Source organism: Anopheles merus, chromosome X (genome assembly GCF_017562075.2).
Source record: "Anopheles merus strain MAF chromosome X, AmerM5.1, whole genome shotgun sequence".
Taxonomy (NCBI): Eukaryota; Metazoa; Arthropoda; class Insecta; order Diptera; family Culicidae; genus Anopheles; species Anopheles merus.
In genome coordinates, this window is record NC_054081.1 from 1740395 (window position 1) to 1759655 (window position 19261).

General features: G+C 49.4%; 6 protein-coding genes across 9 annotated transcripts in view; 2 read left to right on the top strand and 4 right to left on the bottom strand.

Moving 5' to 3' along the window:
- Positions 1–1502: 1502 nt before the first annotated feature.
- LOC121593135 lies at positions 1503–2729 on the bottom strand. Its single transcript, XM_041915235.1, has 3 exons — positions 2382–2729; positions 2165–2270; positions 1503–2089 (listed from the first exon to the last, which is right to left on the bottom strand). Exons 1-3 carry the CDS (start codon positions 2456–2458, stop codon positions 1856–1858), a joined length of 417 nt encoding a protein of 138 aa, XP_041771169.1. The 5' UTR covers positions 2459–2729; the 3' UTR covers positions 1503–1855.
- Positions 2730–5719: 2990 nt separating this feature from the next.
- Positions 5720–6891, bottom strand: LOC121594505 (cytochrome c oxidase subunit 7A, mitochondrial-like). The gene is made up of 3 exons (XM_041917816.1): positions 6748–6891; positions 6451–6567; positions 5720–6351 (listed from the first exon to the last, which is right to left on the bottom strand). Exons 1-3 carry the CDS (start codon positions 6757–6759, stop codon positions 6208–6210), a joined length of 273 nt encoding a protein of 90 aa, XP_041773750.1. The 5' UTR covers positions 6760–6891; the 3' UTR covers positions 5720–6207.
- A 346-nt stretch (positions 6892–7237) lies between these two features.
- LOC121594497 (39S ribosomal protein L40, mitochondrial) lies at positions 7238–8283 on the top strand. The gene is made up of 3 exons (XM_041917806.1): positions 7238–7362; positions 7443–7697; positions 7795–8283. Exons 1-3 carry the CDS (start codon positions 7337–7339, stop codon positions 8105–8107), a joined length of 594 nt encoding a protein of 197 aa, XP_041773740.1. The 5' UTR covers positions 7238–7336; the 3' UTR covers positions 8108–8283.
- A 629-nt stretch (positions 8284–8912) lies between these two features.
- Positions 8913–11263, bottom strand: LOC121594490. The gene is made up of 2 exons (XM_041917794.1): positions 10490–11263; positions 8913–10413 (listed from the first exon to the last, which is right to left on the bottom strand). The coding sequence occupies exons 1-2, from the start codon at positions 11071–11073 to the stop codon at positions 10182–10184; spliced, it is 816 nt and encodes a 271-aa protein (XP_041773728.1). The 5' UTR covers positions 11074–11263; the 3' UTR covers positions 8913–10181.
- A 946-nt stretch (positions 11264–12209) lies between these two features.
- LOC121603689 (glutamine-dependent NAD(+) synthetase) overlaps positions 12210–19261 on the top strand; it is a 37926-nt gene continuing 30874 nt past the window's right edge. The window contains exon 1 of the mRNA XM_041932799.1: positions 12210–12759. The gene's annotated coding sequence lies outside the window, so the exon portion shown is untranslated. The remainder of the gene's footprint in view (positions 12760–19261) is intronic.
- Positions 12783–19261, bottom strand: part of LOC121603669 (cytosolic carboxypeptidase Nna1-like) — a 31926-nt gene continuing 25447 nt past the window's right edge. The window contains exons 12-17 of one of the 4 annotated variants that reach the window (XM_041932777.1): positions 16566–16589; positions 16115–16364; positions 15521–15939; positions 14305–14493; positions 13892–14215; positions 12783–13697 (exon numbers count right to left, since the gene is read on the bottom strand). In XM_041932777.1, coding sequence (XP_041788711.1) covers positions 13202–13697; positions 13892–14215; positions 14305–14493; positions 15521–15939; positions 16115–16364; positions 16566–16589 — 1702 coding nt within the window. In that variant the 3' untranslated portion in view covers positions 12783–13201. The remainder of the gene's footprint in view (positions 13698–13891; positions 14216–14304; positions 14494–15520; positions 15940–16114; positions 16365–16565; positions 16590–19261) is intronic. The other 3 variants (XM_041932753.1, XM_041932769.1, XM_041932761.1) reach the window with 3 other exon arrangements.

Sequence of the window (19261 nt, forward strand, 5' to 3'; positions counted from 1 at the left end):
GTTGTTGTTTGTCAGCTGGTGGACGCTGAAGCTTCCGATCGTTGGTTTATATATCTCCTCCTGTCCGACCTGAGCATTAAGGTCTCCTATGACGATCTTCACATTATGTTTTGGGCAGCGGTCGTACTCCTTCTCCAGCTGCGTATAGAAGGCCTCCTTCTCGTGAATCGGTGCTAAGGTTGAAGAATCTGCCACGAATCGTCAACCTGCACATCCGTCCGTTAACCGGTCACCACCATAAAAATACCTGTTGGAAATTGGAGCTAGCGCACGTGACGAAAGAGTCCATGAGGACCAAAGTCATTATAACCCTTATGACGGACAGGCAGTCATTTACCTGACCAAATTAAAAGGCTTCCGAGTGGGCCGAATGTTTGACAAGCCTGTCTTAAGCCCATAAAGTACTGGGCGTCTCCATGTTTCTTTTTGAAGCGGTTTTTTGTTCTAGTAGCTTGTAGCAGTCAATCAGGTTCAAAGTGTTTAAATCATTATAAATAAAATCACAGATAAGATATAGATACTACATGAAGATTCACAGCAAAGGGTATACAGGGTTTCGTACGATTTATTGGTCAGTTCCCACGATTTTTTTATCGTATCCCATAGATTTTTGGTTCGTTCCCATAATTTCCGATTAAATATTAATTCCGATTAAATAAAATCCGATTGGAAATCAATACAATTGGACCAACAAATCGTGGGAACGCATCAAGAAAATATGGGAACCAACCAATACATCGTGAGAAACCCTGTAATATATTAAAAATGGTTGTGATGCACTAAAATAGGTTGAATACAATAATTTAGAAGTATTTCAGTTATTTATGTAGCTTGTAGGTTGTATTTATTTAGCTATAACTAATTAAGCGAGATGACATCATACTGAGATTTTCAAAGTATACTACACGAGGGTTCACCTTGATAGAAATGTACGATACTTTTAATCAACACCCACCTGTTCATGATAAAACAATACTGAATTATTTGATCCATTTATCCTTACAAGAGTTCTGAAAAGATCTGGCATCGGCCTGAGCCACATATCGAGGAATAATTTATTTACCGATAGCAGCATAGTTCGTATTACTTACTGGGAGCTCTGTCCATGACGGGCATATACACTTGACGATTCTTGTCTGTGAAGAGTCTAGTTCACGAAATGATACTAAACTCATAGAAGTCCTGGAACCAATACCCAACAGAACATACTGCTCCTGGATGTGATATCGTTCCAGAAAGCGATGCTGAACCAATGTCAGTTCAGGAATTGATATTGAACCCATACCAATCGTGAAATAGCTCTATGTTCATGAAATAGAACCTGAATCTGTTGTGAATTCGGAACCAAACTTGGTCCGGGTCTGAAACCATTACAATTCCAGTTACATGATCCCGCTGGTAAACAAACCATACTAGGCAGGATCTGTGAGCTGTCCATCAATTCTAGATGTTTCGGATGACGTCAACACTCTCATCCAAACGTTCAGCGTGCTTTTACTGGGTGCATGTAGATGTTACATTACTTTTTTTCTGCTTTATTGAAGGGCTATACGTGTTCTTATCTAAGTAGAAGCAAACTGTCTAGAGGGGCTGCGGATGGTGGAATGTTCCCAGGATCTCCGGACAGCGAACAGGAGAGCGGAGATCGTTGCGCGGATGGCAAAGCTCACTGGCATCGTTTGAAGTGGCTACCATTGCGACACGTTGTGTTGCGAAGCGTTTATTTATCTTTTTTCTTCTTCTTCTTCTTCTTCTTCTTCTTTTGCTCGATCGGCGTAAGTATCAGGGGTAGTGCGTGGGTGACTGTGTGACTGTGGTGATCGGGTTGATCGGGCGGAGTGTGACTGTAGCCGCCTTACTCGTTGCTGTAGTAGTCGAAGAACCGGTAGAGCGGGCTCAGGTGGCGCTCCTCCACCATGTACGGATCGGAGCGATGCTGGAAGCTGTGCAGCTTGGACGGGTGGCAGGAGTCGCTGCACACCCCGTTCAGGCAGCCGGTGCACCGGCCGTTGCAGCACCGCAGCCCGGACTTGCACTTGCCGTACAGCATGTTGTTGCTCAGCTCGCCGCCGCACGGTTCGTTCGGGCCCTAAAGGGGAGGGAGGAAGAGGCGATTCGGGACGGTGAAAGATTGTACGAGAGCGCACTGAAACCGAGGGCCTACCTTCCAGCAGGCGAACGTTTTGCAGGTGGTCATGTAGAAGCCGTATTTACACGTGCTGATGTCCTCATCGCGCTGCATCTTGCACCGGATCTCGATCAGGTTCGTTCTGCAGCATCGAGAGGGGGAGAGAAATGGAGCGGACACAGAGTTAGCCGAGTTTTGCCGTAGAAAAAGGGAGACAAAAGCCAGACAGTGCAGGTGCCCCTGAGATACTAACGGTTGGGCTAAGCTCCAGTAGGAATATCCCACGAGCAGTGCGGCTAGCAGCAGGACGTTTCCGAACGACATTGCCATTTTTGTTAGAACTATTTTACTACACACAGAGACACTCAAAAGAACACTTAATCACAGCAGGACCGTGGACAAGCAACTGGCTCAAGGGACGCGCACACGGTAAAACGAACGCAGGCACACAGGTACGATCCTGGCGACAGGTCACTGATACATTCGGTTGATGGTGATGGTGAAAACGGCCAACTTCCTATCTACACACTAATTACACTGAGGAGCGGTCCCGGGATGCCGGAATCTCACTGCTCGAGGCGGTTTGCAGGCTGTGTCTGGATGCCTTGACCGACCCGGCCGAAGCTTTTTATAGTGCCTTGGGAACGTCCCTTTTTGCCCGGTACCGCCTCGGTGTGCGAGGGCGTCCCAGACTAGACCGCCAACCATTGGCCCGCGCCTTCGCCTGCGTCCTGGCCGTCCTGGGGCCGAGTGACCCAAACGGTTCATTAACATCATCTCGCATGCATGCAATCGTTTCGAGGCCACGCGCGATTCCTCGGACATCCTTGGCTGGCCGGCTAGCGAGTCTCGGATGGCACTCATTAGCATCTTTGGTGCCATCCCGCGCTAGAACGGGCCGCGTGGATCTCGCGTCTCACCGTGGATGCGCACGAATCAAAGTGACAGCTCGCTCTGGTCTGGTGGACGTCTTCTTTCTTCTCCAACCCCCCTCCTAACCTCGGTGATGCGCCTTTCCCCGCCCTGGAGATGGCAGAGTTAGGGAGCGAGAATGGCATAAATATGTTATTTTAATCAGCAGTTTATCATCAATTGCTTGCATTAATTATTCACCTCGCTTTTCTTTTTGCTGGTGCGCGTGGACATTGAAAAATGGACGACCGACCGGAAGCAGCGTTGGTTTGGCTAGTTAGGATCGGGCCCTATGTTGGGGTTAGGTTTTTGCAGAAGTCGTTAGGTGCGTGCGGTTTATTCTGGGTGCTTACACTCGCGCAGCCGAACGCGCTGAATCTAATAGCTACTGACGTATTCGATGAGAAATTTCCTAATAACTGGAGACGGACCGTCAAATTCGGGTCAAGCAGACGCGTTGAACGGGTAATGCTCTTGATGCATTGGTGCTCAGATATCCAGTTCAAACTTAAACCATTTTTTGAGAATGATTCCAAAGAGAGTTGGGATGCGTGGTACAGCAATCAAATTCTATTCGTCGTTTCAAACTACACCATCAGCAAACAAAGCATCGTCGTGTCAAATTGTACAGCATATCAGTGTTAAAGTGATGTTCCTAGGAGAGCTCTGTGCAAGCTCTTGAACTGTCCTTTTGCTGACGTTAGCATTGCAGCGGTGGCAAACCGCAGATTTCCAGAATGCATGTTAATTTCCCACGGTTCATGAATTCTTGGGACCTCATTTTGCATTCAGTTTGATATTCATATTGGAAATTGGTAAAGTGTCTTAGATGTGGTCTTTTTTGTGTTTGGGAACATTCCTGCAAAGTTTGAATTATTGACACAATACATACGTTGATGTGGTTTACTAGCAAAAATAGCTGCATTGCTTAGACAGTTTGGTAAAATATTTAATGGTGAACGTATTTTCCGTCTTTAGTTATTCCTTTCGTTCATCTTTTTGGCAATGTACGGATTCCAATCGTAAATCGAAAGGTTCTGACCAGCCAGATCATGCTTCATCGACTAGAGCAAACATCAAATCTAACGGATCAATGTCTAGGTTGTACAGTGGGTGGAATAAACTTGTAATTTCAGTACTTTGTTACAGATGTCGTTCAGCAGCGAAATCCCGAGACTCATTGTGCTGGGTAATCGTGCATACAATGGGCTTCACGAACTGCTGAGATCCAAAAGACTTCGAGCCCGCAGGAATTGTGAGATATATCGCACATTGATTCGCCCGATGATCCTCTATGGACACGAAACCTGGACCATCCGAGCGGGGGATGCAAACGCTCTGGGCGTGTTTGAGCGATGCATCCTCCGGACCATCTTTTTTCTGTGTGTTCGAGCATGGAGCGTGGAGGAGGAGGATGGACCATGTTATGAAGATGCCGGATGACTCAAGCTCCACCAAGAAGATGTTCGACAGCGATCCCCAGTTCGGCATAAGGCGCAGGGGAGCATAGCGAACTCGATGGCTGGAGACATGTTGTGGAGACATGACAGAGAGAGAGAGAGAGAGAGAGAGAGAGAGAGAGAGAGAGAGAGAGCGAGAGAGAGAGAAAGAGCGAGAGAGAGAGAGGAAGAAAAAAAGAGAGAGAGAGAGAGAGAGAGAGAGAGAGAGAGAGAGAGAGAGAGAGTCTAACGCTGTTTGTCGTCTCGCACAGCTTCAGTTGAAATCGGACTCAATACCCCATACGGATCATTGCCATTGCTTTTCGTAGATGACTCAGGTGTCTGCAGCAATCCTTGATTTATTTGTCCAGGATCTTCGAGTATCGCTCGAGTATTGCTTCCAGTTCTTTATCATCAGGGTTAAAATCAAATGTTAGGGACCCTCTGGAACTATCGTTGCCTTCGTCTTGCCAGATTCCTGCAGAAGTAACATCAATTATTGGTGACCCTTGTACTGATCTCGCAATAATTTCTATCAATATAATCTTCTTCTGCTTGGTTTTCGAGACTCATTACAGGGTTTCCCACGATTTATTGGTCAGTTCCCATGATTTTTTGGTGCGTTCCCACGATTTTTTGACCGTATCCCATAGATTTTTGGTTCGTTCCCATAATTTATTGGTATTTTCCGATTGGATATCAATACAATTGGACCACAAAATTCTGGTAAACGGCCAAAAAATCGTGGGAACGCACCAAAAAAATATGAGAACCCACCAAAAAATGATGGGAACCAACCAATAAATCGTGGGAAACCCTGTAATTGCACGCACCCGGATAGTCAGTCCTTGCTACGGGGGGTGGGGGGGTCTTTTTACCAACTCCAATAGAATGACGTCATTGCCAGGGTGATTTTTGTGCATTTGATTTTTTTGATTTTGAGCAGAATTTTTCAGAACGATATGTCTCCGAGTAAGGCTGAGCTCATTCAATCGATCTCTTCCTATCCAAAAAAAGTCACGCCATCAATGGGACACAATCCAGCTGGTCTCATTTCATGATCAAAACCTCCCGCAAGCAGATATCGCTCAGAGTCCAGCAATATCTTAATCAATGTTTCGTGTTCCTGTCGGTCGTCTCAGTTGTCTCCTTTCCAGCAAGGTGGAGATACAAGTAAATGCCACCACAATTCCACCATTGATGCTTTTCGGACATCGGATAACTCGTCACGCTGCCCAAATTATCTCGCCTATTGCTCAAAACACATATTTATTTGCTGATAAATGCAAGAGAGTAAATGTGTAACGTCGGGATCCGTGTTAATGGAATCGTTTCGTTCAGTTTCCGCACAATTTGGAGCATCCCGTATATCGAACCATAGGAGACACACGCTAGAAAAACAGGGTTAATCACAAATACACACTTTCGGGGGGGGGGGGGGGGGGGAAGTTAGTTTTTTTTTTAATGGGTGGGGGTTTCTACACACTACGCAGCAAACCACCACCACCACCGCCACCGACTGCTACTCCCTTATCCATTTGCCGCGCAGATAAATATTGGTTTCGAGGCCAGACAAGATTGAACTACGGCTGCCGCTGCTTGCTCGTTGGTGTCGCACGGGTTTTTGGTGTGGCGGGAGATGTTATGACACGGGGTGTGTAATGGGCACACGGCAACTCTGGTCACTTTAGTTTTCGTTTTTGGGGGAGGTAAAGACCTTTATCCTATCTAGTCGTCCTTCTTCGGGTAGCTCAGCTCGTAGAACAGCTTGCCGATACCGGCCAGCCCGGCCACGCTGAGCACCATCGTCAGCGAGAAGAGCACGTTGTCCATCGGGCCACCCTTCAGGAACACGGGCTTGCCATCCGGTTTCTAAGACAAAAAAAAAAAGAACCAATGCAGTGTGACCAGTGCATGCTGCTGACCGCGTTCGGGAGGGCTACGTGCGGGTTATGCCCACCTTTCACCTACCTGGAACTTTTCCTGGATGTGCTTCAGCTGCTTGTAGCCCTCGGCGACCTCACTGGACGAGGCGGGCGCAGTGCGGGAGAACTGGCGGTTCTGCTGCAGCACCAGCCGGGCGACATTCTGCCAAATCGAGAGTGGAACGAAAATTGAGCATTGCCATGAACTTACGTAATTGTGATTGCCACCGAACGCGCACCACACCACACCAAACAGTCAGCGGGGCTCAGCGGGTTTGCCCGCTTCCCCGTCGGTTGGTTTGCGCCCGTGATTCGATCGTTTTTCTCCGTTGCTTTGGCTTACCTTGTAGCTCATGGTTGATGGGGTGAGATCTGCTGGGATTCTCGAGCTGCGAAAAGGTGAAGTTATTTGCGTAACCTGCGTCCGAGTTTGCCTCGCAGAACAGAATGGCGTTTTGCAGTGCAAGTGGGGGTTTTGGAGAGCAAAAAAAAAAATAATAAGAAAATATGACGGCCCCGAAAAGGTGACAGCTGACCTGTTGTGTTGCGCTAGCCGCACATGGAAGCCGCGGCTGTCAAGCGTTTATAGCACGCGGCATTTTTATGGAAAAATTAATAACCGCATACGCATATTCGAACACCAACCGCCACGTTTATGGCACCTTGAGGTAAACAATAATTATTCTTCTACAGCGGGCGCTCCACAGCACGTGAAAAAAGTGTTGTGCTTGGATATTTGTTTCAATAAATTTATTAATAATCGTGCCATATGCACATTCCATCAGGGTTACATAAACCGATTCGAGCACCGTTTGACAGCCAACGCGAGCCAGCAGCTGTCAGTTGCGTCTGTTATGAAACAGCTGTCAGTGTGGTGCCGCTCTGTTTACGTAAAATTTAGTCCCGTAAATTAAGTTTTCCCGTGCGAAAGAATGTCGCTGCTTCCCGTGCTGAGCCGGTAAGGCGTTTAGCCCGATCATGGCTGTCTCGTCCCATGCCGACCCACCCCCCCGGTACCTAACCTTTCTGCGCTTTTAGGTTGCTCCCGCTCGTGGGCCAATCGGCGGCGAGATCCGTCCACAGCGGGACCGGCCTGCTGTTCCGCAGCACACCGGTGCTGTGTGCCGAACCGCTCAAGAAGAAGAAAAAGCTCGACCCACAGATCGTGAAGCAGCGGGAGGAGCGCAAGCGGAAGCGGCTGGAGAAGCAAATTCGCCGGCTGGAGAAGAACGCCCGCCAGCTCAAACCGATCGAGGAGCTCGAGGTGCCGATGGAGCTGATCGACGAGCAAAGGTAACGCCCCGGACGGTCCTCACTGGTCCCCCCCCCCACACGGACACACATTCTAAAGTGTTTTTTTTTTTCTTTTCTGGTGCGGTCTTACCACCAGCAAACGGAAGCGAAACGTGCCGAAACCGACGGCCGAGCTGCTCGAAAGCCGCGCCCTGCTCGAGAAGCAGTGGGCCAAGTACCGCATGCAGGAGAAGCTGGCCGACTACCAGCTGTTCGATCGGATCGTGGCGGCCCAGGCGAAGGCGCTGGGCGAGCTGCAGCTCGAGTCGGACGAGCTGTACCAGCGGGCGATACAGCCCGACCCGGCCCTGCTACCGTTCGTCGCGCAGGGTCCCGTCTCTACCCCGCCGATCAAAGACTACGAGCAACCGGACGGCGAGTACATCGACGTGTCGCGGAAGTGGGAATAGTGTGGTCTGGGGTTTGGGGTTTTCGGGAGTGTTGGGCGTCTAGCTACGAAACTATCGCGGCGATTATTATTATACCTTACCACTAGTGTGCGAACTTTCTATTAGGGGCCGGCGAGGGTGAGCGTTCGTTTGCATCTCGCAATAAACGAGCAAACAAATGTGCGTCTATTACCAAACAAAGGTTTTAAACCAATCGGTGATGTCATTGAAAATTTGGAGCAATATTCCATTCTTGGGGTTTAACCACTTAGTGCAAGGATGTATGTCCCTTTTTACTTGTTTCAAAACATTTCTATCGATTTGAAGCTCAGTTTTAGTCAAAATTAGTTGTACAGAACGGGTGGAACCTAAAAAATCCCAAACCTGTTAAAAAATGTATCAATTTTGATGTTTGTAACACTTTGAGGGGCATCGAGGATCGAAAGTTTGTATCTTGTAGATACATATGAATGAATCTTCGTTAAAAGATTCATCATCGCTTGATAATCTTACATATTTTAACTCGCAAAAACGAATGGGAATTCAGAAAGCAACTTCTCTTCGGTTTCCATGGTTATCGAGAAGTATCCTTTAATTATTTTTTTTTTCGGTACAAATGTACAAGCTCCATTGAAATGTTCATCTTTAAAGGTTCTTTAAATCAACGTGGTGTTCAACATAATACAAAATCATCCATGTGTACTTTGAAACTAGTTACAAAATGCACTTTGCCTCGCTCCATCCCGACCATCTCGATCAGCTGCGTGCGTGTCGTACTGCGTTGTACACTAATGATGGGGAAAGTTCGCGACAATCCGCTGTTGACTACAATCCAACTTTGGAATTTTTGGAACCAATTCCGGAAGGTAGGTCGTTCCAGCATTGTTCGGAGCAATTGGGAATCGTCTGGAGCCGTCCGGAGTCATCCAGAGTCGTCTGAAGTCATAAAGATCAGGGTCGTTCGTAGGTGGGTAATGTTTTTGGTGGCCAGTCATTTCATCTCCGACTCCGACTCCTGCTGTCTTCAAGCGACTCAAAACCTACTAGTCTTAGTGAAAATAGATCATATTTAAAATTCCGGACAACCGCGACTTCAGCCTTCGGCCAACTTCGGACGGTTCCGATTTCAGCCGACACCGGACGACTCCAGACAACTTCAAATGACGACCTCTCTGGATGACTCCGACTCCAGGTTTCTCAAACTCCGTACCTCCGCCAGTTCGACGATGAGCAGCTCGATGCTCTGCAAGAAGTCGTAGTACCGGTATTACTCGCCCTTCATCCCGAGCGGCAACGCGATGATCACGTCCGACGCGCAGCATGTATGGACATCGCTCCGCTCCGTCTGCATCGTCGTCCGTCGACAGGTCGTTGGAGTCTTCCTTCTCCAGCAACTCCTCGTGCTTGCTTCCGACTTCTCCAGATTCGCTCGCTTCCGATCTCACGTCCGCACCGTCAGTCACGGTCCGGCCCAGCTGGCCGTTAAACTCTACCGCCAGATCCTCGAGCCCAATTCCATCCTCGCCAACTGCTCGCCCCTCCTCCTACGAGTCGCTCGAGCTGGTCCATTTTCAGCCTCTTTTTCATGTCCTTGCTCATGTAATCCTGCTGCTGTTAGCCATCCTTGCCCCGAGGTTTCTTGAATATCGAGCGCCACGGACCCATCGTGCCATGGATGCTTACTTTTTGGCTAAAACATTTCGCTACTGACTTCGCTAGAGGGAGGAGAACCATAGCTGCACCTTGCACACCGTAAGCGGCTTTGGTTTGTTGACAAATTTCTGCTCGATTGTAGCCAGACGGAGTGCTCGAATGCGGGACCGTATGTGGTTTTAAACTCAAACTGGCCGTTGGGTGTATGTTTACCTAAGCTTGTAGTACAGAATTTATATGAAAACACAATTTGTACGCCCCCTCATGTATGTAACGTGTCCGAAGTTTATTAAAAGGGAAAATCTGTTAAAATCTAGACCCGCGTCGTTCTACAATGTTAGGTTAAGGCAGGCTGGTAACGCATCATAACGAAGTTATGAACGAGTTAGAATAATGAATAAGATAACGCTCTATATAATATGCAACAAGTAACATCCTTCGCCTACGCAGTGCCGTCCGGGTTCATGTTCTGTTCCTCCATCTTCATCCGTTTTGCAACACTTTGTCGGATCGTTTTTCTCGACACTTTGAGGGAAGTTGGACTAGCCGAAAAGGAGAAGGCCGAGAAATGGGACGTTCCCTTTCCCGTCTCCATTAACGCCAGCAAATTTGTCAAATAGTCCACATCCTGCGCGAGTGACGTTATCTTCAGATTCAGCGAAAAGAGCCACAATCTATGGAAATCAAAAGAAAGGAAACAAAAACAAACGTCTCACCATGCTGGAGCCAAACCAAACGCTCAGCCCTTACTTTTTCTTCCCTGTGCCGATCGAATGGACTATCCTGGAGGGCTGCGCGGACCGCCCCACCGCTGCCCCGCCATCGCCGTCATCATCCGAATCGTCGTCGGTGGAGGCCGGGTCGTGATTCATCACAATGTATAGCTCCATCAGTTCGTAGCGAAGCTGCTCGAATAGCTGCCGACGGTGGCAAACTTCCCGCAGCACGCGGGCCACTCGCACAAACTGGCCCCGCTCGATGCCCTGCAGCAGTTCCGGCCGCTTGCCGGCCCGCTGGATCGTCGGCCTTAGGTCGTACTCCATTGCGTCGAAGTCGTTCATAACGGCGGACGCCCTTTCGCACAGTACAAACTCCTCCAGGAATTCCGACGGCACCTTCGTGTTGTGCAGCGCTGCCAGAAAATCGGCGAACGAGTCGAACACTTCCGGCTTCACTGCATCATCAGTACCGATTTCGTACGGCACATCCACCGGCCAGCAGTCGTCCGATCCGTGCCACAGGTAGTCGCCGCAAACTTCCAAAAATGCAAGGTTCGCTTTGCGAGTTGCGCGCAACCGGTTGCCCACCCGCTTTAAGGCCGCCTTGTGGTCCATCGCTACGTATTATCGGCACAAAGAACACAAAATCACCATCAAATCACGAACAAAACTGTACTGGGCAAGTCCTGAAGTGAACTAACACCTCCGGTTGGTCGTTGAAAAATGCAAGTGTTGCGAGTGTATGACAGCATGGTTGGCGAAAAGAACGCAAGTGGCTACTATGATCGCAGCATTGTCCCGCCGCTGTCGTCATGGGTAACCCTTCGCTGATGGTTCGAACAGAACTCTTTGGTCGTTAGTTGCTTTGGGGACATTTGAAACCTTTGTATGCAAACCTTGCATTGCTAATCGTTTTAAGCGCCTGAATGTATGTGAAAGATTTCCTTCCACGGGCAAGAAAAGAGCGAGGAGTGATTCATCATTTCTCTTGGCAATACGGAGCTATTGCTCGTGAGTGTAGATATTTTGGCGTCAATTGAAGATTTATTCGAACCGGATAAATTTGAAACGCATATTTTGTTCACGCTTCTATAGAACGTATAGTATGGATTTATGTGGTTTTATATGGATCGTTAACATGTTCATCCCGGCCCTAATTTTTTTTCCAACTTTCCGTTCCGCCGGCATCTAGAACGCAAGCAGTTGATTTTGAACCAAACTTGCATGTAGAAAAAATGTGGGGTTAAACTGTTGTGTGTGTGTGTGTGTGTGTGTGTGTGTGTGTGTGTGTGTGTGTGATGAGGTTTTTATTAACCGCAATAATTCTTAGAACACCATTCTTTTACTTGCCCACTTGTGAAGTACAGTTTCCCTAGCAAAAGACCAATGGCAGACCCCAGGACCTGCCACCGGCATACGGAAAACTTAAATGGGAGGCCCTGGGGCCTGCCACCGTGCTGAAGGTGTTCATAGCATCAGTCGCATCGAAGGTTAGACCATCAAATAACGAACTCATATGAAGATGCATCCATCCAAAGTCTCGCTGTGCATGGACGTACGATCTGTTTTCCGAAAACCACCATCGTTGTAATGTTTTCATTCTCCTAGAGGTGGCAAACGTTGCATTCAAGCTGAAACCGCTCCATCAACCCTGATTCCACGATACGCACACACTGCTCGAACTGCTGCTCGAACATCTGTTGCCAGCGACGTACGTTTGACGTTTTGCCCTCCCATGCGCTGTGTGGATGTGTGCGTGTGTGTGTGCTTTTTTGTTGTGGTGGCCGCGCTTGCTCGGTTTCCGCTGTTGTTGTTCTTGTTGCTGCCCGTACCGCCCGCCCGCAAATCGTTATCCGCTTTGGCTCGCTCTCGGCGGCAAAGGGAGAAGCGCCAGCCAGCAATTACTCTCCCCCCCCCCCCAACCGAAAACAATTGTAAAAACCAGTTTTTTGTTTGTCCAGAAAGTGTAGTGTATTGTTTGTCGCCAGCCGTTTCTTCTTCTTTTTTTTCATTCCCATTTTCTTGCTCCTCAATGTATGATGCTTGATGTAACCGAACGGTAAGGCACACGGCCGTGTTGTTCCGTTGTGTTGCGCGCGTAGCAAGTCTGTGTGTGTGTGTGTGCGTTTGCGTGTGTGTGTGTGTGTGTGCTTTCGGTAGGAAAACGAAAGAAAATCCGGAGACCCCCTCCACCACGGGTAGCCACAATCAATCGCCCGCACCGTCCCAGAGCCGCTCCTGTTGCTCGTCCTATCCGCCACCTGCCCCATCCGCCTGCCAGCGGCCTTTCCTGACGTGTGGGTAAGTTTTACGTAATGTAAACCATCCAGCACAACCACCAAGAGAGCGAGAAAGAGAGAGAAGTGGAGAAGCTGTGTCGCGAAAAAAGTACCCCCTTGCCTCCTCCCCCCAATGCTTTCCCCATCATTGCTGTATGTTTGTTTTATTTCAGCTTTATTTCATCACTACGTGTGTCGTTCTTGAGAATGGCTTATAAATCATTTCGCTTATCTTGGTACGGCTTGCGTGTGCCCTCCACCTTCCCCACCACCCGGCTGCTGCTTTGCTTACAAAACTGAACTTCCGTTCGCGCTCCGGGAAAAATGGGAACGGAGCACGCCTGAACGCGTCAAAGAAACGCTTGAAATACAACGCTATGTACACACACACACACACACACACGCACACATACTCACACACAAACACACACACATGAGGGGGGAGGGCAATGAACCACCTCCCCCTAGCAGGGCAGCTTATCCTTTTTCTCCTTGGCGGTGCGCTTCTTCTTGTGCTTCTTGCCCGTAATCACCTTCACGTTCCGCTCAGACTCCGTCTCGGAGCAGAGGGTGGTCAGCTGGATGTCGATGCTGGTCGTCGGCAGCTTGATCGGCGAGGCCGTACTCTTGCCCCGCGGGCCGGCGTACGCTTTGCGCATCTTGGGCAGTGGCTGGGCGGCGGTGACAACGATCCCGCCCGTCCGGAACTTGCTGCCCGGCTTGACGCCAGGGGACGGGACGCCATTGGGGCGGTCGGGGGCGCCCCCGTTCCCGGTGCCGTTGGGCCCGGCGGACAGCGGGCCGGCCGTCGACGGGACGCTCAGCAGCGCCTTGCGGGGCGAGCCGGCCGTCGAGAGGGAGCTGCTGGTGGTGAGCAGCCGGCGCGACTGCCCGACCCGGGCCGACCGCGACAGGTGCGTGATGATTTCCGCCTTCTCCACGATCTTGCTCAGCGTCGAGCTGGTGTCGGTGTCCCCGCGGAAATGAGAGAGAAAGAGAGAGAGAGAGAGAGAGAGAGAGAGAGAGAGAGAGAGAGAGAGAGAGAGAGAGAGCGAGAGAAAGCGAGAAAAAGGGAGAAGAGCAGACGGAAATGGAAATGAAACAAAAGCGCCCTTGCGGGGGAAATGCTTTCGGGGTGGAAATGCCAACCGTACCGCGTTTTTCGCTTGACGCGCGATATGCTGCTGCCTCCTCCGCCACCGCCCGGCGGCCCACCGTCCGGCGTTTGGTCGGGTGCTTTCTTGTCGCCGGGCAGCTTGTGCTTGCCGCCGGCGGTGCCGTTAGCGGCGGCCGCCGCCGCTGCCGCCGCCGTCGCGTACTGCTCCGACCCGACCGTGATCTTCACCCGGACGCTCCGGTTTTCCTTGTCCTTGTGCGCGCCCAGCACGTGCGAGTGGTGCTTCAGCAGGCTCTTGTGGTGCTTCTCCTTCATGCTGCGCTTTTCGTCCTTCCAGGCGGCCAGCTTCTGCGAACAGGCGCTGCGAAAGTGTTGCGAAACGATTAGCCAGGCAGGTGGATGTGAGGTGGAGAAGCAAACAGGGAGAAAGAATGGGCGATCGCGACTTACGTGAGGAGCGCCTCGTTGTCGTAGTGGGTCGATTTGACGAGGGTGGGCGGTGCGCCCCACGAGATCGGGCGCGGGTTGTAGCAATCGTTTACGTACCCGTCCGAGTGCGTGCCGGTCCAGATGGAGCGCTTGAGCGAGAACCGCACCTGGCAGTGGTCCGGGCTGGCCGATTTCATCACCTCCACCGTTCTGTTTGACGAAAGATGGGGGAAAAGTTAATGGTTGGATCATGGAAAATCAATACTAAAATCACAAACAATCCATCCATAAATAACGTTACGCTCTTGAAGAGAATTAGCAAATCCTGGTAGCGTTACGCAGTGTTACAATAAACAAAAAAAGCGGATTTGTGTGTAAAACATCGCTGCATGCCTCTAATAACAGTTCTATGTACAAGAAATTGTTTTGCAAAAGCACTGTTTGACGTTACTATTTGAATTGAATGTGATTTTTTGCCGTGATTTGGCGGAAGTTGCGTTAGCCTAGATCGATTCATTTTTCTTGCCTTTACACACATACTAAGGTAAGGGCTTTCCAGCTGTTGTACCGTTCTATTCCAAATTCTTCAATGCGTTACGGCCTTAAGACTCCACGTAATCAGTCGATATACGCAATCAGTCTCAAAAACCTGTATAGACCGGCATGAGCGCGTAAATTGGTACGTCAAAAAGAAGAAGCGAATCACTCGGCAAGGTCTGGGGTAATACTAGTGTATTTAAGATTCCCGCCTTTTCCCTATGAGCATTACGTAATTTATGGATAGCTCCGAAATGACATATCACTGGACATGGGTACTGTGTAGCGTTGGGCTTGATGATTCTTTCGTTGAGATTCATTCATATGGATCTTCAGCGATTAATGATTCGAATCTTGAATCGAATCTTCAAAGATTCATGAATCTCTCAAGAATAATGAATCTCTAAGGATACACGAGTCTTCAAAGATTAGTTAATGTCAAAAGATTGCAGAGATTCATGAATCTTTAAACATGTATTATTTTCAAAAAAATATTTAATTTGCTCGATCCCATGGTACAGTGGTTACTCGCACGCCTTAACAACATGCCTGTCGTGGGTTCAAGCCTCGCATGGACCGTCTTCCCGTAGCAAAATAAACTGTCCAGCTACGTGGTACTTGCCAAGAAGTCTCGTTCCTCGTTCTTCAACGCTAAAAAAGGTTCCTGGGAATGAATGAACAGAATCCAGAGTTCGCTTACCGTTCGCTGCCGCTCGATCGCTGCCAGACCCGCTCCTTCCCGAGCACCGGCGGGAACTCCTTGATGATGCTCATCACCATCTTGCTCTGCTCGTCCTCGTCCTCCGACTGGTACCGGTTCGCCGCCGACCGCACGATCAGCTCCGGCGGCATGAGGTATTGCGTTTCGCAGCCGAGCAGCGTCAGCTTGCGTATGTTGTCGGTCCGGCGGGGCCGGTTGCGCCGCCGGAACGTGCGCTTGACCGTGTTCTCGGTGTCGGAGGCGGCCGCCGGCGGCAGCAGCAGCTCGTCCTCGGACGTGTACTCGAAGAAGTCGCTCGCCGGCTCGGTGGTGGGGATGTCCAGCACGATCCGCTGCACGCTGTGCGATTTGCGCCGGTAGGTCGGCGGTCGGGCCAGCGGGACGGACTGTTTCTTGCTCTGCAAACCGACGGTTAGGTGGTTAGGGAATGGCAAAATAGACTAGGACCACAGACAAACACCAAGCTCTACTGTACAAAGGTTGCTGTACATAGACATAGATCCACGAGGGGGAGAAAAACAAACATCCACACTAGTCTGTACAGCTCAAAAGTGCCGTCCGTCCGGCTATTACCTTCTTGTTGCCCTTAAGCTTCTGCGGCAGCACCGGCGAGGACGGGGGCACCTTCAGCGTGGAACAGCACGGACCCTCCAGCTCGGCCATGCTGTCCTTTCCTTCGTCCTCCGAGCTGCTGCTGCTCGTGTCGCCCTCGTCGCTCGAGTAGTCCGACAGCGGTATGTTGAGCGGCTCCTCCGCGCTCGAGCCTTCCTTCGACAGGCGTGTGAGAATTTTCATGCGCAGCTTTTCCTGTATGTGTTTGATTGTGGGGGGGTTTGTTTGGGATGTTATCGTCACGAATTGTTTGAACTGGTGGACCGGGAAATACGCGTTCGGTACGCTACAGGTGCAAACCTATGTTCAAACTAACTTTGGATCCGATCGTATGAAATGCAACGTTGGTACATTGAAGTAGTGCGCACGTGTAGTGCATTGGTGGATCAAAGTGGAACCAACTGTAACGAATATGTTGATGGATGTATCGGCACACCTGAAGAACAATCGTTACTTTAGCCGTAACGTTTCTTTTGAGAAGCGTTACGTACCAAATTCAATTACCAAGTCGTGTTCTGACTGCACTTTTGTCATCAAATCGACTAATCATAAAAAGTTAATCCACTAGGAATTAAAACAACCAATAGAAAGTACAAACGAGTTTGAGCACAACAGGCGTTACGCGTTACACCAACGTAACGTTCTTCAGATCTACCGATGTATCCAACACCATTGCACCATTGACCCAGGGATCGAATTCCGAGCTACTTAGTATCCAAGCACACCCAATCTACTTACTCTACTTACTAAACCACACAGCGTCCTCTACATTCAAAATAGTGCTAATTACAAGCGTACAAGCAGAACAAAATCAAAACACAAACTCATAAAAATACTTTCTACCCGAGTGTTGGCACCGGAGGGAGCGAGACGTTATTATTAAAAGACGCGTTGAGGTTGTTTTAAACATTCCGCACAAAGAAGTCGTAAGAGTAAAAAAAAATCTAGTTAAATCGCCCGTTCCTCCTCCTTTCCGGACGGAAGCGCTGGAAGCTGTACGCTGGACCGGCGCCGCTTCACCACCACCACCTTGCGCTTGACGGGTTTCGGTTTGCCCGCTGCCGCCTTCCGGTCCGCCTTGCGCTGTGCCTCCAGCTCCTCCGGCGTCCGGGGCACCGGTATGGAGCGGAAGTGCTGGAACCGGCGCTCGATCGCCTCATCGCACGGGGGCGGCAGGTCCGGCCGGTAGAGATTCAGCACGAACCACAGGCACTGGCGCACCTTACGCCGGTATGTACGCTAGCGGGTGTTGAAGGTGAGCCCGAAAACGGTGCGTGATGTACGTGTGTGTTTGTAAGCGTGTATGTATTGGACACGACATTAAGAAAACGTTAGTATCACGAACCATCAAGTAAGGGCGGCAAACGTATGGAGGGAAAGAAGAAGAGAAAAGGCTAGTCACGGTGTCGAGGTGTTTCCGTGAGGAGGCGTTGGTGTATGCATTTTTGGGTTGCGGAAGGGCTGTCCGTGGCCTGTGCGTGTTTCTTCTGTGACTTTCACGTCCTGCTTGCCCTCTGGTGACTCCTCTAGTGACTCATTAGTCTGTAACTATTGTTAACTTACTAAGAACGTTCTAACAGCCCTGTGTCAACCAACCCTTATCCATAGGTGTTTGTGAAACGTAACGTAACGTAACGTAACGTAACGTAACGTAACGTAACGCAACGTAACGCAACGAAAAGTAACGTAACATAACGCAACGTAACGTAACACTCCCTGTGTCACGGCCAGAACCAATTGCGCCAATTGAACAGGAACGGCTTTTCGGGCTTCTCGCGCAGCGGATAGTAGCTGCAGGGGCGGGTGACGCTCAGCTTCCGCCGTTTCTCTAACCGTTCCAGATCCTCCTGCTTTCGCTCTTCCCGCTGGGCCTCCATCTCGTCGGCGGTGCGCGGCACGGGAATGCGCGTGAACTGTCGCAGCTTCATGACGATCGCGCCCTCGGACGGCGGCGATCCGTCCGGATTGTGGAGGTGCAGTATGTACCAGAGATACTTCCGAACCAGCTGCCGATAGCCACGCTGTTGTCGTCGGGCAGGGAGGGTACACGTCGGCGTGTGTTGTGGGTGTTGGAGTGGGTCAGCACGCAGGGGTTGTTGTTTTTTTATTTGGTTGGTTGGTTTGTTGGGTATTATTGGAGAGTAAAGAGTAGTTTTTCGTTGAGAGGTTTGTGTTCTGAGGGGTGGTGTTTATGTGAGACATCGACACAGTATGAACACAGATACATTCCACATACAGCTTTGTTACGCAGACAGGAGTCGGGCCATCGGGACCCAAGTATAACAGTAAACACAACAAAATGAAAAAGGAAACAAATCTTGGAATGGTGCGCAACAATCTGCAACAAAAGCACACATCACAGCTGAGCCCAAACTACGACTACTAAACTCTTTACCTCCAGCACAGAATGCAACAGTGTGAGTGGGTGTTTTTGCTGTTGTTGCGATAAACACTTTAAAAAATAGTGCACAACGCTAGTACAGTTGTCAAACGCTGTGGTTATATTTTACGATTGTTCTTGGTTTACTTTTTTTTAAGGTGTGCTTAACGTGGCCTGCCACGCACACTCAAAACTACATACAACACGCATATACACACAATGATACTTAATTACGCGAATAATTGCAATGGCGATAATGTGAGGTATGGGAGATGGGATTACGAGTGGACAACATGTTGAATTTCTAAAAGACTACAGAGAGGGAAAATACGCAAATGTGTCGTGCTCTATGAGTCATTTGAATCTTCAATTAAATCGGAAATCAAACATTCAATTCTGAATCTTGGGAGCTAGGCAACTTCCAGGATTATGAATCTCATTATGAATTAAGAATCATGAACCGATCCGATACATACACACTTATTCCAATTGGACAACTCAATTTCAAGTTATTCGTTTGAAGGAATAGTATACGCTTGAAAAGATCATTAAGAACATCAGATCCTGAGGAGTTACTTCAGGAGTCATGGCATGAAAAGGAAAAATTGAGCCTGAGGTGAGGCCTTAATCAACGCGTAGGTCGTAACATCTTGAACACAGTTCAAGAGTGGTTAAGGACTCGTTAGTTCTTAGAGGACCATGAATCTTTTAACGAATACGAATTTTTT

Excerpts from the sequence above, each read along its gene's own strand:
- LOC121593135 (XM_041915235.1), bottom strand. The coding sequence starts at position 2,458 with ATGGCAATGTCGTTCGGAAACGTCCTGCTGCTAGCCGCACTGCTCGTG. Across the intron at positions 2,271-2,381 it reads TACTGGAGCTTAGCCCAACC|AACGAACCTGATCGAGATCC; the intron begins GTTAGTATCTCA and ends TCGATGCTGCAG. Across the intron at positions 2,090-2,164 it reads AAACGTTCGCCTGCTGGAAG|GGCCCGAACGAACCGTGCGG; the intron begins GTAGGCCCTCGG and ends CCTCCCCTTTAG.
- LOC121594505 (XM_041917816.1), bottom strand. Across the intron at positions 6,352-6,450 it reads ACATCCAGGAAAAGTTCCAG|AAACCGGATGGCAAGCCCGT; the intron begins GTAGGTGAAAGG and ends TTTTTGTCTTAG.
- LOC121594497 (XM_041917806.1), top strand. The coding sequence starts at position 7,337 with ATGTCGCTGCTTCCCGTGCTGAGCCG. Across the intron at positions 7,363-7,442 it reads CTGCTTCCCGTGCTGAGCCG|GTTGCTCCCGCTCGTGGGCC; the intron begins GTAAGGCGTTTA and ends CTGCGCTTTTAG. Across the intron at positions 7,698-7,794 it reads GAGCTGATCGACGAGCAAAG|CAAACGGAAGCGAAACGTGC; the intron begins GTAACGCCCCGG and ends TCTTACCACCAG.
- LOC121594490 (XM_041917794.1), bottom strand. The coding sequence starts at position 11,073 with ATGGACCACAAGGCGGCCTTAAAGCGGGTGGGCAACCGGTTGCGCGCA. Across the intron at positions 10,414-10,489 it reads ATCGGCACAGGGAAGAAAAA|ATTGTGGCTCTTTTCGCTGA; the intron begins GTAAGGGCTGAG and ends TGATTTCCATAG.